General features: G+C 32.8%; 2 protein-coding genes across 2 annotated transcripts; one reads left to right on the top strand and one right to left on the bottom strand.

The window, feature by feature from the left end:
- Nucleotides 1-2,574: 2,574 nt before the first annotated feature.
- On the bottom strand, nucleotides 2,575-4,339 carry LOC114170309 (vignain-like). Its single transcript, XM_028055790.1, has 3 exons — nucleotides 4,292-4,339; nucleotides 3,542-3,572; nucleotides 2,575-2,960 (listed from the first exon to the last, which is right to left on the bottom strand). Exons 1-3 carry the CDS (start codon nucleotides 4,337-4,339, stop codon nucleotides 2,611-2,613), a joined length of 429 nt encoding a protein of 142 aa, XP_027911591.1. The 3' UTR covers nucleotides 2,575-2,610.
- On the top strand, nucleotides 4,255-5,461 carry LOC114170003 (senescence-specific cysteine protease SAG39-like). The gene is made up of 2 exons (XM_028055457.1): nucleotides 4,255-4,776; nucleotides 4,860-5,461. The coding sequence occupies exons 1-2, from the start codon at nucleotides 4,338-4,340 to the stop codon at nucleotides 5,450-5,452; spliced, it is 1,032 nt and encodes a 343-aa protein (XP_027911258.1). The 5' UTR covers nucleotides 4,255-4,337; the 3' UTR covers nucleotides 5,453-5,461.
- Nucleotides 5,462-17,708: the final 12,247 nt, after the last annotated feature.

Raw genomic sequence — 17,708 nt, 5'->3', positions numbered from 1 at the left:
TGTCACTCGGTAGTTGATAATGGGTAACAGAGGTGCAAACATTGGGAATATATATAAAGAGAATAGGATAAGTCATACATGTTCCAAGCATCCGTACTTACTGGACAGACTGCTTCATAATTAATGCAATCGCTTGGGAATAAAAAACTTAAAATGAAGTACGAATTAAAAAAAAATGTTAAAATAAAAATTTAAAATATACAAAAATATTAATTATAAAATGATAATTTGTAAAATAATCATTAACCTTTAAGAAGATAATAAGAAAAAATAAAATCCCACCTATTGAATTAAAACATTTAAAAAAAAGCATCAAAGGTAAGATCAATTACATAAAATAAAAGAAAATAAGCAATCTTTAGATAGAAAAAGAAGATAAATAAAATAAGAAATCTGGGTAAAGATAGAAGAATAAGATCAAAAACATTGAGAAAGCTAAAAAACTATGAAATTTACATACCAGTAAGATTCTGCAACGAAAAAGATTCAATTTTTTTTTGCTCTGTAAGACTGTTGCATGTGTTTGAACTCTTGATTTCAAGCTTGTAAACAATAAAAAATAGCATGAAAAAGATCTGGGTAAAAATATAAGAAGAATATGAAGCTGAAGATAAAATGAAATTTGGGTAGAAACACGAAATCTAGCCGCGACCAGTGTTGTACTCAGTTCATTAATTTGAAAAAAATTCCAAAACAAGGAAAAAGAGAGAGAGAAATCGGATGACAGAGAAGAAGCTGAAAAAATACAACAAAATCTGGGTAAAAAAAAGAAAAGATCAACTGTAAAGTTAAAAAACCTGAAATCTGGTAGTGACCAATGTTCTACCCAAATTTCATTCATCTGAACAAAAAATCCAAAACAAAGAAAGGGTGTAAAAAATCGAAAGACAGATAAGAAGCTGAAAAAATACAACGAATTCTGGGTAAAAATAAAATAAGAAGATCAATTGTTTGCTTGAGAAACCTGAAATCTGGCCGTGACCAATGTTCTACTCAGTTCATTCAGCTGAAAAAAAATTGAAAAACAGAGAAAGGGTGAGAAAAATTTGAAGACAGAGAAGAAGTTGAAACAATACAACGACATCTGGGTAAAAATAAAAGAAAAGATCAATTGTTTCCTTCAAAAACCTGAAATCTAATTGTGACCAATGTTCTACTCAGTTCATTCATCACCAAAAAATTAAAGAATAGACATAAAACAAAAAAAATAATAGATGAAGAATCGGAAAAAAAGCAAAAATACAAAGAGATCTGTAGCGAAAAAGACTGAAAAATTTGTAGTGTTTAAGACTCTTGCATGTTTTGGAAGTCTTCGTTTCAAGCCTATAAGTTCTAAAAAATAGCATCAACGAAATCTGGGTAAAAATATACGAAGAATATGAACTGTTTGTTTGAGAAAACTGAAGAAAAAACGAAATCTGGGTAAAAACACAAAATCTGGCCGCGACCAATGTTCTACTCAGTTCATTTATCTGAAAAAAATTCCAAAACAGAGAATGGGTGAGAAAAATCGGATGACAGAGAAGAAGCTGAAAAAATACAACGAAATCTGGATAAAAATAAAAGAAAAGATCAACTGTAAAGTTAAAACAAACCTAAAATCTGGTCGTGACCAATGTTCTACCTAGATTTCATTCATCTGAAAAAAAATCCAAAACAAAGAAAGGGTGAAAAAAATCAGAAGACAGAAAAGAAGCTGAAAAATACAATGAATTTTGGGTAAAAATAAAATAAGAAGATCAATTGTTTGCTTGAGAAATCTGAAATCTGGCCATGACCAATATTCTACTCAATTCATTCATCTGAAAAAAAATTCCAAAACAAAGAAAGGGTTAGAAAAATCGGAAGACAGAGAAGAAGCTAAAATAATACAACGAAATATGGATAAAAATGAAAGAAAAGATCAATTGTTTCCTTCAAAAACCTGAAAAAAATTAAAGAACAAAAATAAAACAAAGTAAATAACAGATGTGAAGATGTTAGAAATCTAAAGAAAAAATAGAAAGAGATCTTAAGATGAAGATTATGTGGAGGCCATGGTGTTTTGATGGCCTAAGAAAGAGAGAGAAAAACCAAAAAGAATTTGAAAAGAAGATGAAGAGTTTGAACGTGTGGGAGTGAGAAAGAGAGAGAAAAAATAAGAAGAATCTGAGAAGAAGATGAAGATTTATGGAACGTGTGAAAAGTGAGAAAGAGAGAGAAAAAGTTGAAGAGTCTACGATGAAAGAGGAGAAAGTTGGCGGCGGTGGGATAGAGAGGGTCGGTGGAAATGAGAGAGAAATGTATTTCTTTTAGATTTTTTTTTCAAAGTCTCAAAATTAGGAGCATTTGACACGTAAGCTTTCTTATTTTTTTAGATAAAAAATTTTGAATAGAAGTTTGTCAGATATATTATTTAATCGAAGAACTTTCTATTTGTTAGTTCTCATTTGTATTAAAATTAGATTAGATGTTATTTACTTTTCATTAGTAATTCACCGATAAGATGTGAACTTAGAATAGTGTATTGGTGGAAAGGATACAACGATATGAACGAGCTATAACAGGAATGAGTTTAATTAGTGAGATACATAGAATTGTACATATTATGACAGGGTACAATTTTTTGAATTATGCAGTAGGGTAAGAAGCTTGCATAGCTATGCCACAGAGTCCTTCCTGAGAAGCCACACCTCTTTGCATCCTAATGTAGCCTTCTTCACCCCACTGGGTTCCCCATGAGTTCTTTACAAGCCAATACTCAGTTCCATCGTCACTAACACCATATCCCACAGCTGTGACACCGTGATCTAAGTCAGTTCCACATGACCCAGTGAACACACCACTCTCGTAAAATTGAAAGTCAGAGCCACTGGCATCGATGGCCACAGACACCGGTTGATTGGCCACAGCCTTCTGCAGTGCCTTCTCATTGTTGGCAGGAACATCCTCGTACCCAGTAATGGTAGCAGCATCGTTGGCTAGTGCATGGAGTCATCTTGGAGAGTGCGAGATGTGACTTCAAAAGCCCACATCGCCATGCACAAAACCAATGTCAAACAAATATGATAGCACTGAGTTTTGGTAGCCATGGTAGCTAGTGTATTCTTAGAGTTGTTTGAAATTGGTACGTGAAAGATGCAGTGTGGTGCTCCCAACATTATTTGTGGTATTTATTCTAAATTGTCTTTGAATCGTAAATTAACCTTATGTGTTTTCAATTCATATCTGAAAGCACCTTATCCTTAATATACCAATGAAGTAGTTTTCCAAGGAAGCCTTCTTTGTTGGCACTGGAAAAGTTTGGAGCTATATAAACGAAAGTTTGAAACTTGTTTTGTTTTATTTGCATGCATATTGCTATGGCGCAAAACCAAATAAATTTAGTAGCAGTATTTTTCCTTCCAGCCTTCCAAATCCAATAAAATATAATATACTATGGATTAAATTATTTTTCTATCTTTATGTTTGTTCTTGTTTCTCAGTTTTAGTTCTTCCACGTATGACAACAAAATATCAATAATTTTAGTCTGTACACATGTCTTTTGTAGCCGTTTCTTACTGTCATAAATTTTCTTTATAGTAGTTTTATACTGATTCAGAATTTCAATACAGATAAACCATCAGCTAACTATATTTTAATTTTTTTTAAAATATCATTTGTATGGATGGATGGGATATCCATGTAGTAAAGCAATGGATTGGATTAGATTTTTATGAAATGAATCACATTGGTTCATATTTTTTAACTAAATTTTTACTAAATTAAAATGGATTTGTGGAAACTTTTTAAAATCGATTCACTATGATCAAGAATAAAATTTACACAATTTATTTGTTTCTGAATTCATGCTAAGTTTAGCATAAGGTTTAAACCAAAAACAACAAAACATAATTCATTTGTTAATAAATATCTTTGTATAAACCTATTTGGTTTGGAAAAGTGCGACTTTTATCTGATTATGGTGTAGAAATTTGCGTGAATGAAGTTAATAAAGTTTTCATACTTCAATTTTTATAATACTAAACTTTCCCAATACGCACATTCTCTTTGACAAGCACTTTGGCACCATATATCGCACCATTTATACGTTACGCTTGACAAGTAATTTGTCCACACTGCCAATATCCACTAGCAATGGTCTCTTTTAGAAAAGAATAATCTCAGCTACATACAATAAAGAGGTTCTTTCAGATTGAAGTTGGAAACTAAAACAAACTAATTTAGAATTCAACGCTATCATGCCTATATAAACACCACAAACAATGCAGAATACCACGCCACAACACATCTTTCAATCATTTCACTAACCAGCCTAAAGTAGTTATTCCAATTATCTGTCACATAAGTAGCCACCATGGTTGCAAAAAATCAGTTCTATCATATTTCACTGGCACTGCTTTTCTGCATGGGATTCTTGGCTTTTCAAGTCTCATGTCGCACTCTCCAAGATGCCACCATGTATGAGAGGCATGAGGAATGGATGGCTCGTTATGGCAAAGGCTACAAGGACCCTCAAGAAAGGGAAAAGCGATTCAGGATATTCAAGGAAAATGTGAACTACATTGAAGCCTTCAACAGTGCTGCCAATAAACCTTACAAGTTAGCTATTAATCAATTTGCAGACCTCACCAACGAGGAGTTCATAGCACCAAGAAATAGGTTCAAGGGGCACATGTGTTCCTCAATCATAAGGACAACAACTTTTAAGTATGAAAATGTGACTGCAGTACCATCCACTGTGGACTGGAGGCAAAAGGGTGCAGTGACACCCATCAAGAACCAAGGCCAGTGTGGTACGTGCTTCATTACTCATTCACATTGCTGAGTAAAATTAAATTGCTTGATTATCTAACTATTAATAATTTACCTTGAGTAGGATGCTGCTGGGCTTTTTCTGCTGTTGCAGCAACTGAAGGAATTCACAAACTGAGTACTGGAAAACTGATCTCTTTGTCAGAACAAGAACTCGTTGATTGTGACATAAACGGGGAGGACCAAGGTTGTGGTGGTGGTCTTATGGATGACGCTTTCAAATTCATCATTCAAAATCATGGACTCAACACCGAAGCCAATTACCCCTATCAGGGTGTTGATGGAAAATGCAATGCAAATGCAGCAGGCAGCCATGCTGCTACCATTACTGGGTACGAGGATGTCCCTGCCAACAACGAGAAGGCACTGCAAAAGGCTGTGGCCAATCAACCGGTGTCTGTGGCCATCGATGCCAGTGGCTCTGACTTTCAATTTTACGAGAGTGGTGTGTTCACTGGGTCATGTGGAACTGACTTAGATCACGGTGTCACAGCTGTGGGATATGGTGTTAGTGACGATGGAACTGAGTATTGGTTGGTTAAGAACTCATGGGGAACAGAGTGGGGTGAAGAAGGCTACATTAGGATGCAAAGAGGTGTGGCTGCTCAAGAAGGACTCTGTGGCATAGCTATGATGGCATCTTACCCTACTGCATAATTATTAAATTTGTATACCACTATTTCTAAACTGCTTTATGTTGTGTATAACAGTGTATTCTCTCATGAATCGTTGTATTTCAACATATCACTTATGATGAAATGAAAAATTTGTCTGTGACTAAACATGTTATGATGGTTCATATATGCTTAGACTATTTTACCTTTCTAACTGAGATCCTGGAATAGAAACCCATTCATACTTGAACTAGCTCACAAAACAAACTGGTCTAACGGTTTAACGGTTTATTTGCACTGTGTTTTGTTTAGAATTTTTCAACAATAGGTTGTTCCCTTCCAATCAAGGAAAGTGTCTTAGTGCAGATTCTGAATTGAAGGAACTATGGTTGGTATTTTGCCATTTTGAAAGTGTGCATTGTGTTACAGAGGAAAGCAATTCCATGCTTTCTGGATAACATAACCTATGCTCCTGAAAACAAAGTTTGTTTTTCCTTCTGTTGATCTCATACCAAAAGCAGTATATGAAACAATTATGATGGATAAAAATGGATATAATGGGCCTAGATCACCGGCTGGCCTTGTTGATCGGACACGCTCACCAACCTTCCATCATCCTGGTTTGATCAATTTTGCCCATGGGAAAGGCAGGCAGACCCTCTTTCTCCTGTAAAACACAGGTAGAGTTTAGATATTGCTCAATAGCTCTAAATGGAAAGTAAATATGCACGTACATAAAAGCGACGTCCAGCCAAGACAACACTGCGAATCTCACTCCCAACAGCGATATCCTCATAGCACTCGTACAAAATATCCATGCAGGGATAATATGAAGCACTATATGCTTTCTCAAATTCCCTTTTTCCATCTTCAGATAAAGTATTGTATACAGACAAAACAAGAAGTTAATTCAGAAGCACAAATTCACATGCTCAAGTAAAAGCTTTCTACTATGTTTCAGAGGTGCATAACAGTAACATTGCAAATGTAGAATGTAAACATAACTGGCTCTCAGAAGGCCCTAAAGTTATTATTAAGGCCTCAAATGATGCTATATCACTTAGAGTTTTCTTTGTTGTATGAATTGAGAGATGCTCTTATTCTGGTTTTTGGAGAAGGACTTGACAATGTGATTGCAAGGAACAGTCGTTTAGGCTTGTAGTCCAAATATCCTAGTTAAGAAAATTAGAAAGTTTATGCTCCCAATCAATCTGTATCATTTATTTGTTATAACTTTCAAAATGGTTACAGTAAATTTTAATGTATGTTTTAGTTTATGATTGAATGATATCAATTAGTAAATGATAGTTAAGAAGAAAACAAGCAAAAAATACAAACAATCCATAAAATATTTTATGCATAAGCTTCAAAACACGACTTCCAACTAAAAATTTAAATTTTGGTAAATTATTAAAAGAAAATAAAAAACTAAAAAGTACATTATAGTGTATTAGTATTTCCTAATTAGTTACTGCACTTAATGGTTACTTCTAACATATTTCTCTGAAAATCAAATTGCAACCCTAATATATAAAACAATAAAAATAAAATAGAAAAACTTAGAAAGATTCGACAAAGAATAATCTGCTCCAAGTTCAGTTTGACAAACAATACATGGAAAATAAAATTTAAAGAGAATAGTAATATTCAAAATGAACTTACCAAAACCTAATATTAAGCAACAAATTGTGAATCCTGCAATTGCTGCAAGAGAAAAATCCATCTTGTACTCATTCTCCATTGTGATGATGCATGCACCAGCTTCTACTAAATGCCTTGGTGAGGAGAAAAGCATGTGCAATCTACAAAAGAAGATTATTAGCTACTTCACAACATCAAAAATTTCACATGCCATGATGCACTATACTATTTTACAGCACAGAACTTCAAATCCAAATATAATTTAGATAGTAGATCTTTTAACGTCCCGACTTCTATATAAATAATAATTATTTGATAAAAAGATGGAATTGATTTTTTTTTTTTTATAATAAGATTTTTATGGAGAAAACATCAACAATAACATAACTTCATACTATCTATCTTAACTATCCACGACGTTATTTTGAACTATCCAAATATTCATTCACTTGGTAAAACTTTCTTAGACTCCATAATGCTTCTTGTCTTTCATCTCATATCCTACCAAACTGTGACTTCCCGAATACAAATACTCTAACATTAGTTTGATCTTAACTCATTGAAACCAAACTAAATAAGACTCTTAATTGACATATTCTTGAACACTTTCAAAAATCACAAAATGTGATGGCTATCACACTATGTCATTAAATAACCATACGCCAAGGATGTAAAATAACAATAAAACATACACATAACTTTCTTTTATCAAGCTCGCCGAATAAAATAATATTATTTTTACTTACTTTTATATTTTTCAAATTATAAAATAGTGATTAAATAAGAATCAAAACAAATACTTTAAATAAATAACTAAATATGGATAAGAATGTTATGAACAAATATAATAACAAAATATAAATTAATACGAGGGACACCGGAGATGAAATGAAATAAATAATCATGATCAGTGTGTAACTGAATATAAATTAAATTAAATGAGATAAATGAATAAGACCAGGCATAACTGAAAATAAAAAATAAATTAAATGAAATAAATAAACTAGACTAGTGTGTAAATGAAAATAAATAATTAAACAAGATCCGTACATAATTTGAGATAAAATTAAGGCTTAAATACCTTTTTGGTCCTCATTTTCGTAGTGTTTGTTGCGGATGGTCCTCATTTTGACAGAATGTTTAAAATGGTCCTCATTTTTATCGAATGTTTAAAATGGTCCTCATTTTCGTAATTCGTGTTTTATTTGGTCCTTTTCTGTAATGCCATTTAAATCATTAACGGAGACATGTACAGGTGCACAGATTGTATTAGGGTATGTTACGTGTACTGTACATATGGCTAATTAACGTTAATTTTTCAATTTAGGAGAAATTTTGCAATTAGGGAAATTTCTTCATCTTTGTTTTTCTTGAGCTCGGATTTGCAGAGGAAGCAGCTAATACTTGCCATTTCATCATTGGATTGTAGTTGCGCTCTTCATTTCAGTTTTCTAGTTAATCATCATTAACGAGGTAAGTGGGTTTAGGGTTTTTTGGGTTGTGTTTGCTCGTGGGTTAGGGTTTTCGTAATTCTATTTTGGGATTTGTTTGTCTTTCGATTGTTGTGATGTTCTTCATGGTTTCTAAATTACTTCCATGATTTTGTGTAGTTTGTGTCTGTAGGTGGGGTTCAGGGGGTATTATTTTAGTTGGTTTGTTTGTCGGTTGTCAGTGTTTGTGTAATGGTCCCCATTATTTTATTTCTAATTGATTATACCAATCTACTTCAGGAGATCCACCTACGAAGAAATATATCAATCCATCATCTTTCCAGTCAATGGTGAAGTCTTATGGGAAAGAACTCCTTGCCCTGACGTCCATCCACCACATAAGAGGATCTTACAAGGAAGACCCAAGAAAAAAAGAAGGTTGGAAGAGTGGGAGTTGAGAAAGGATAACACACAAATCAGCAAAAGAGGTCATAGAAAAAAATGTAGCATATGCCGTCAGATTGGACATAACAGGAACAATTGCCCAGATAAGCCTGTGGATGAGCAGACTGCAACACCTGTTGAGACTGCACCAGATACCTAAACTGCTGAGAATGCACCAACTGCTGAGAATGCCCAACTGATGAAACTGCTGAGAATGCACCAACTGCTGAAACTCAAACAACTCAACCACCAAGGAATGAAGTGAAGAGTCAAGCAACACCACTACTAACACCAGAAGAACCATCTCAGCAGTTTAGGATGAAATTACAAATTAGGAGGAGGCCATGATAGCAACTACAGACGTCTTAGTTATTTTTTGGAATTTCTGATGTATATTCATTATTGATGTACTGCATTTTGACTTAGATCAATTTAATTTTTCTCAAACTTAGATCAATATCACTTACTTCAATGCTCAGGTTAAGATGTCATTTTGAACATGTTGGGACTAATATCAACATAATCAAACTAATTCATTTCTTCATTTAACAATAGCACAAAACAGATTGGACTTTAAAAGATTACACACAATAATAGTACGAATAATACAATAACAACACAAGTGAACCCTATTACTAATTGTAGCCTCTTCTCAGCAACCTTCAATGACTTCTCCAAATCATTAATCTGCCTCATTTGTGTCATGATGATGACATCCTTTTCATCAACACCACCACTTTGTATTGGAACCACCACTCTATAAATCAATAAACCAAAAATTAAAACCAATTTATTATTAACACAAAAATAAAAACAGATTGTACCCAAAATTTTCTACCAATATTCTTTGGAGTTCTTGCCATCCTCAAAGCTCTCATCTCTCCGCAGCTACAAATCGGGCTTAATCCATTTCTCGTTGAACCATCAATAGTGCACGAAGTGATACAACACGGTTGCCTCCAACGATTACAACCAGAGGTAAAGGAAGAAGATTGGGACCGTAACATACCTATATAATGGGATTGCAAGAAGAAGAAGAATGCAGCAACACCAATTGGGAATGGAGGAACACGATTGCCAAAACTCACCAACTGCCCAAACATTCCTTACCAAAATCCTAGCTCACTTATTTATCCCCAAATATCTAATTACCACACATGTACAGTACACGTAACACACCCCTAATACAAATCTGCCACTTGTACAATGCTCCGTTAATGATTTAAACGGCGTTACAGAAAAGGACCAAATAAAACATGAATTGCGAAAAGGAGGAGCATTTTAAACATTCGGTAAAAATGAGGACCATTTTAAATATTCTGTCAAAATGAGGACCATCCGCAACAAACACTACAAAAATAAGGACCTAAAAGGTTTTAAAGCCTAAAATTAAATAAATAAATAAGATTCGTGTTGTAAGGTAAATTAAATTAAGTAAATAAATAAATAGGATCAATGCTTAACTAAAGATAAATTAAATAATATAAATACAAATAAATAAAGAGGATAAGAAATAAAAACAAATTAAATGAAAGTAAATAAAATAATATATGATTCAAAATAAATAAAAGATTAATATACCATCCATGAGTTTATCAAGATTAATATAAAAAAAGCTTAACCTCATTCTCCATTACCTTATTAGTTGGGGACACATTTCTAAAAGGTTCTAAAAGGTTAAAATTTCTTGTAATATCTTACTCCAACTTATTTCCTTCTTTCCCTCTCTCTCTTTCTTTCTCACGGAACTCACCCTTTCTTCAATTCTTTACTTTTCTATCTCACTCCATCCTTCTTTTATAAGCAAAACATATGTTCATTTTATTCCAAATTATAAAATTCAAAGGTTCTCTTCATTAATAAAAAGATAAGCCTTATCTTTTTTTTTCCTTTTTCCTTAACTTGGTTTCCCTTCTTTGTTTTTCACCTTCTTCAAGGAATCATTACATGTGCATTAAATGCATGGTTATTTCTTTTAATTTCGTTATCTTCTTTGTTTTTCATCTTCTTTTCTCCTTATTTACTTATGTTCTGATAGAAGTTTCTTTCTTCTTTTATTTAAATAAATAATGCTTTAGTAATATTTCTTAAAACTACTTATTTATTTTTCAATGTTTAAACTATTTCTAGATATAATATAAAATATCATTAGTAAAAGTACAAAATTTTCTAACTCTTATTTTAAAGTAAGGATAAAGTAAATAATACAATTTATTAGTTTATTAAAAATATGGATGTTACAAGATGAATTTTGAATTTAAGCTGAAGTTTTTATAGTCATCTAATAAACATAAATAAATGTTAATTAATTTCTACATAAGGATTGCTGGAATGCCATTAGGTATTAGCTATCTAATAGCATCTTCTCTAATAATCTAATTGAAGAACATGAAACCCAATTTCAAAATGCATAAACATCCTAGTACTCGATTAGCATTTACTTATGGAAAGATTATCATCATTCATGACATACCGCTCCTCCACAATACTATTAGCATTGAATATCACAATGTTTCCAAACATAACAGTGTTGAAGAAGGGCCATGCAGGAAAACATTTTATTGTTGTCAAGATGATTACGAAGAAAACAAAGAGAAATTAGTTAAATTTTATTAATTTAATATTTGGTTCATGCAATTTAAAGAATAACGTTAATGTAAAGATTCTAATATAATATCATTAGAACATAAATGTATTAAAGTTATGGGATTATTTTAGATTTATTAAATTAATTCCCTCATTTCTCACTTCAAAGGGGTATTATAGTATTTTACTAAAGTTTTAAAAATACTAGAAGTTAATATGATAGTTGCTCTTGAGAAGTGGTCGAGAATTTTACGTTCCAAATAGAACGTAAAGAAAATTAACTTTGACAGGAGAAGACTATGAGAATAGAAGTCCCACATCGGTGGGAACTTAGTTTGGGATTTACTTTTCATGTTATAAAAGGGAACCTATTGTTTTCTTAGGAAGCATCCCAAAGTTTTCCCTTTCTTTCTTTTTGCTTCAGTAAGTGAGAGAAGAATTAAGAGAAAATATTTGTTTCTCCTTGAAAGTTCTCTTTATTTGTTTTTCCTATTTCCAAGAGAGAAGTTCTCATTTGTTCTCTCCTTGGAATTGAGAGAATGATATGTAATTTTTTCTTTTTTTGAATAAATTATATCCATTGCCTATTATTTATCTTTGTTCCTTTATTTTCATCTTTTATTTTAATTGTAAGTACTTGTGCTAGTACTATGATACCCAACAATAGTATTAGAGTTGGTTGTTCGTGGTATTATATTATGTTGCTATTGTCATTAGAATGGTAGTGTGAAATTGCATGTCTAGGAAATTTTTGGCTAGGAAAGAGATGATGGTGATGAATGCAGAGAAGATTATGGCGAATATATATGTGCTTATGGGAGATACGTTGCAAGAAGCTAATGCAACATTTGCATCGATTAGTCAAGAAGAAGCAATGATGATGTGGCATCGTAGACTTGGGCATATGTCAAAGCGAGATAAAATAAACTTAATTAAAGAAGATATCACATACAATATAATATAAAGAGCACACACAATGAAGTATATCTATGTCAACCGTTATAGTCATCCAAAATATACTCGAAGAGAAACTAAGGCATGCCACGATTCCATGAACAGAATAAGAATAAAAGTTTGACAGTTATCCAAAATGCTTGCTCATAGGGCAAGATAGTACATATGCCACAGTGCCTTAAAAGAGTACTCAGAGTAAGGGAATCCAACCCAAGATTAGTTACGCTACGGAGTTTCCATGACCCTAGTGACCACTAGGGATTTCCACATATGCTCACATCAATAAATTGATGATCATTGCAAAAAGAAAAAACCACACACAAAACAAACACAAGCAAACATAAAGGCTAAGCTAGAGTATAAATCATTTTAACATGTTATGGCACGCAGATACTTAAAACAGTTCATGAACATGCAACAAGATAATAATCATGTGATAGCAAACAAGCAAGACTCTAAGACTCAATTATCCGGATACATATAATTAGTCGGATTCACTGGATGCTTGCACTTGTGGTGGCCTCTAATACTCTGCAAAGCCATTGCCAATGTGTTTCACCCTACCATGCACAAGGTTATCCTTCAAACATCTAAGGCCATTATCTTGCCAAAGACTAGGACCTCCTACTACTTTCACCACTTGAGTCAATCCGCTCTACGTGAGACTAATCGACTCTTTAGAGTTTCAAGATGCAATCATTACTTGAATCCTTACCTAATTATATGCACTAAGGCACCACCACGGAACCTTTCTAAGAGGTTTGCAGAATTACGTCCATCACATAAGGCACCACCATGAGATCTCACCAAGAGGTTCATGGAATTACCTCCATCACATACGACACCACCATGAGATCTCACCAAGAGGTTCATGGAATTACGTTCAACCCATACCACAACCCTGTCTTACCAACCAACCATAGATTTATCATGCATAATAAATTCATGCCAATATCCAACCAATCAACCATTCCTTATTCATGCACTTATTCATACCTAGCTCATCAATTCCAATCCATAAATTATATAATACATGCATATTCACACACTTCATGCTTTAAATAGGGTAATCCAATCAATCATGTAACCAACAACTAAAAACATATAAGAAAACAACACCAGAGCACGTCCATGCACGGATCTCGCTAAAGGTAGGAAGCAGTCGCTTAGGCGAGTTCCTTTCGCCTAGGCGAGAGCTCGAGCAGTGGAACAGTGGGGCTTGCACATTTTCTCGCTTAGGCGAGACCTTCTCGCCTGAGTGAGATGACTTCTCGCTCAAAACTAGAGCTCGTCGCCTGAGCGACAACTCGCGCAAGTTTCCTTGTAATCTCAAAAGAACTCCACCAATCTGGGTGATAACGCTGTCGTTGACGCGTTCAAATTAATACTACTTATCTATAACAACTTCAGTATTGTTAAGAAAGTAATCAACAAAATAGTAAGGGTAAAGTAACCCAAAGTCGTCTCCCAACGAACACGGAATTGATTTTTAACAAATTAGTTCTTATAAAACTATACAAAGCGGTTAGTCAAACAAAATAAAAAATATAGGGGATTCAGATAAACAAAGATAGAAACAAAATTTAAAAGATAAAAAGAAATAAAAACAATAGAAAAGAAAATAGATTGATTCCATTGCCTTTTCAAAATAGATTCATCATCGGTTATCTAAAGATTATTGCTCAATTAATTATTGTTGTAGATTTCCAAATTAATCAATGTAAAGTCTCAATTAATTTGTTGGCGTTCTCACTTTTAACCAAAGTACAGTCTCAATTAAAAGTGAGAACTTTTAGATTATCCATAGTAAATTTAATCAAAGTACAGTCTCAATCAAATTTTACTATGCCTAATCATGTCTATTCTTTTATCTCCTCACCAAATAAAAAGCTTAATTAATCAAAGTAAAGTCTCGATTAATTTTCATTAGAGTAAATACCTTTAACCAAAGTAAAGTCTCAATTATTGGTAAAAACTCATTTAATCACATGAAAGTTTCTAAATAAAATCAAAGTAAAGTCTCAATTAAATTTAAAAACCCTTGACTCATATGATCAATATGCATATAGATTTAAAATCATTATTTTTTATGTGATTCAAAGATAAAAGACATAGATAAATTAAAACCTCAACAATAATAAAAAGAACAAAGAAATTAATTCATTCTAACCTCAGAATCCATAATGAAATTACAATGGAATCAACCCAAGAAGTTTAGCAATTCATGGAATACAAAATAAAAAGAAGAATAGAGAGAAGAAAAGAGAGAGAAAGGAAACGAAATTAGGCACCCCTAAGGGTTCCAAAACTCCGAAATCCCGAGCTTCTTTTTTTTCTGCTTCTCCCTTGGTCTCTTTATATAGGAATTGGACTGGGCTTTTCTGTTGCTAAAATCTCTCAAATATCTTTTAAAATAAAGATAAAGATAAATATTTAAAAATATTTGGAGAGATATAGACTGTTTGACAAATATAATTGGTTGATAATATCAATATCTAATATAATTAAATTAATTAATTAATTAAAGATATATGATAAATTATCACCAATTAGTATTTGTATTAATTTTCCAAATCAACCCTTTGCAATCTCCTTAAATTATCTTCTAAATAATCCAATATCTTCAAGATATATTTGTTTGTTGTGTAACTAAAAAGATTCAAGAAGATCTTGTCATATTTAAACAGATTTGGTAGTTATTATCTTTTAATATTTTATGATATAATTAAATAAGATAATTATTTAAAAATATCAAATAAAATATCTAAAGATATATTTTCCCAAATTATCTTCTATCATAAAGATAAAGAAAACCGCAAGGTCCAATTTTTTTGTTCCTTTCTTCTTGGTTTAGCCAAACTTCTTCACTTTTCCAAGTTTTTCTTGTCGTCTTCATGCAATGCTTGGCCTAAATTTTTGTGCTTTTGATAATTTCTTATTCTTTGATTTATCTTTAAGGTGTCATGAAGCTTTAATCAATTTATTTCCACACCTCTAAATGAGCTTAAAACTTAACTTCAGCTACATCAACAAACGTTAAAATATCCAAAAATAATTTATGCAGCTAAAAATCACTTTTTAAGACATTTTTATCACACAAGCTCAAACAACCTAATTATCAGAATTATCAATTAAATCACTCTTTAAGCACACAAATTCAATTAAATACCCAGAATTAAACATTAAATGAGGGCAAAAATACGTACTCATCACTGGGTCACATACCCATGTAGTTTGTAACATCCTAGCCGGAAATTACCTATTTAAAAAATAAAATAAAGAAAATATTAATAACCTCGCATTTATTAAAAGCGTATTTCCCAAAAACATGGGAAATTTAAATCGTTCATTTACTCGCAACCAAATTCTTAATGTAAAATAATAAAGTTCAAAGGCATCATCGAAGCCTCATAATTATATTGTTTACAAATATTATAAAACTAGAAAGTAAATACTCAATAGTAAAATTCCCCAAGGTCGCCCCTCACTCCGAACCTAGGCATCCATTGCCTCACCTACATGCATATATGCTCACATGTAATGAATTACATGATCATCGCCAGACACACACAGATAGGGTGGGCTCAAAAATCAAATAATTACAACAAAAATCAATAAAGTAATTCAAAATATAACCCGTGTTAACATCCCAATCCTCAATCCACTACTTCCAAACCTTCTAATGGACGCCTCTTCATTCTACACCCTTTGATGAGTACACTAATCGATCTTTGTTGCACGAGTGTCTACTCGCCCCTTCGACTACAGGCCACCACCTAATAGTCCACACGCAAGAATAATTTGTCACAAACTGCAGTCTGTATTTGTCCCCAAACTACCAAACTCAACCAGTTTCACTGAAGAGGGCAATCTTCTGGAATCCCGCCATATAAGGCACGATCTTGCACACTACACTCGTAATTGGGCCCCCAACAAAGCATCGCATCATGACCTTCATCCAAAATTGTGTAGAAATCCTCCTCGCGATCCAACTCTACACCCAAAATCTCCTGGCGCATCACACACATTGCTAGGCGAATTCAGGTTCCAAATCGCCTGTTGGTAGCTATTGCCTGGCAGTTCAATCCACACAGCCAGACGCTACACTAGTAATGCAAAATTACTGGTTTATGGATCTCTAAAACACAGGTCCAAATGAACCAACACTCAAGACACATAAATTCAAAATACAGATATATGTCTTTGATCGTAGCAACATCAACATTCAAAATTAATTAATACCCCGTTGCGATTCCCTGAAGATGAGATAAATTTCATGACCTTTTATATTATATATATATATATATATATATATATATATATATATATATATATATATATATATATATATATAAAATTAATTAATTAAACCATGATATTAATACTACCTATTAACATATATAAACTCATATATTACTTTATATACAATTCTACATACAATTGCTAAAACAATGCATTTGCGTGAATCGATAGCAAAGAAAGGAAAAGGAAGCAATTCCCGTGGACCCAAGCTTTTCACTTATCAAACATTATTGGACCAATCACATTTAAGTTTCATATAAAACCAAAAAAAATGCTGAACTTTATCATGTGAGAATGAACCAATGTTAATAGTCAACAATTAAATTTTCTCTCCTACAATCATCATCATTATGTGGTTACAAAAGAGAAGCAAAAGCATGTGGGCCCATAAAACTAAAGATTTATATAAAAATGTAAGCTATCTTGGAATGTGTTTTAATGTGGCCTGTATAAAAAATAAATAAGGAAACCAAATACCATTTAAAAGAAGAGACATGTAAAAGATGAGAATTAAACTAAATGTTCAAAAAGAATTTAAAGAAGAAAAGAACCCAAAAACGTGAAAACACAACCCCTGCTGCAATGCTTCAAACACCACCACAACTATATATGTTTCAGATTTTAATGCATCCCCAAAAATACACTTTCATAAATCCATGTGTCCCTGAACTATTCATGGAGAACTATGCACCAAGCCACTAATCCTCTTTGGCCCAAAGGTTTACTCATGTTGTCTCTATGCAAACCCACCACTCATGGGAACCTTGCAGGAAAAGCTATAATGTGTGGTGCAAAATCAGAGAAAGGAACCGTGACTATAATATTCTCGAAAGAAAACAGATTCAGCAACGCGATACTTGGAAAACTATGATTTTGTTAATGAAAGGAAAAGAGCACAAGTGAGCCACAACCTTTAAATCAACGATTAAATGGGTTGTCAAC

This window comes from Vigna unguiculata, chromosome 11 (genome assembly GCF_004118075.2).
Source record: "Vigna unguiculata cultivar IT97K-499-35 chromosome 11, ASM411807v1, whole genome shotgun sequence".
In the NCBI taxonomy this organism is placed as follows: domain Eukaryota; kingdom Viridiplantae; phylum Streptophyta; class Magnoliopsida; order Fabales; family Fabaceae; genus Vigna; species Vigna unguiculata.
This window is presented reverse-complemented; position numbering and strand designations above follow the sequence as displayed.

Bases quoted from the DNA above. Each gene is read 5' to 3' on its own strand.
- LOC114170003 (XM_028055457.1), top strand. From the start codon at position 4,338: ATGGTTGCAAAAAATCAGTTCTATCATATTTCACTGGCACTGCTTTTC. The intron at 4,777-4,859 runs GTACGTGCTTCA...TACCTTGAGTAG, and splicing joins CAAGAACCAAGGCCAGTGTG to GATGCTGCTGGGCTTTTTCT.
- LOC114170309 (XM_028055790.1), bottom strand. From the start codon at position 4,339: ATGGTGGCTACTTATGTGACAGATAATTGGAATAACTACTTTAGGCTG. The intron at 3,573-4,291 runs GTTAGTGAAATG...ATTCTGAATCAG, and splicing joins GGAATAACTACTTTAGGCTG to TATAAAACTACTATAAAGAA. The intron at 2,961-3,541 runs GTAAGAAACGGC...TCCATGCACTAG, and splicing joins TATAAAGAAAATTTATGACA to CCAACGATGCTGCTACCATT.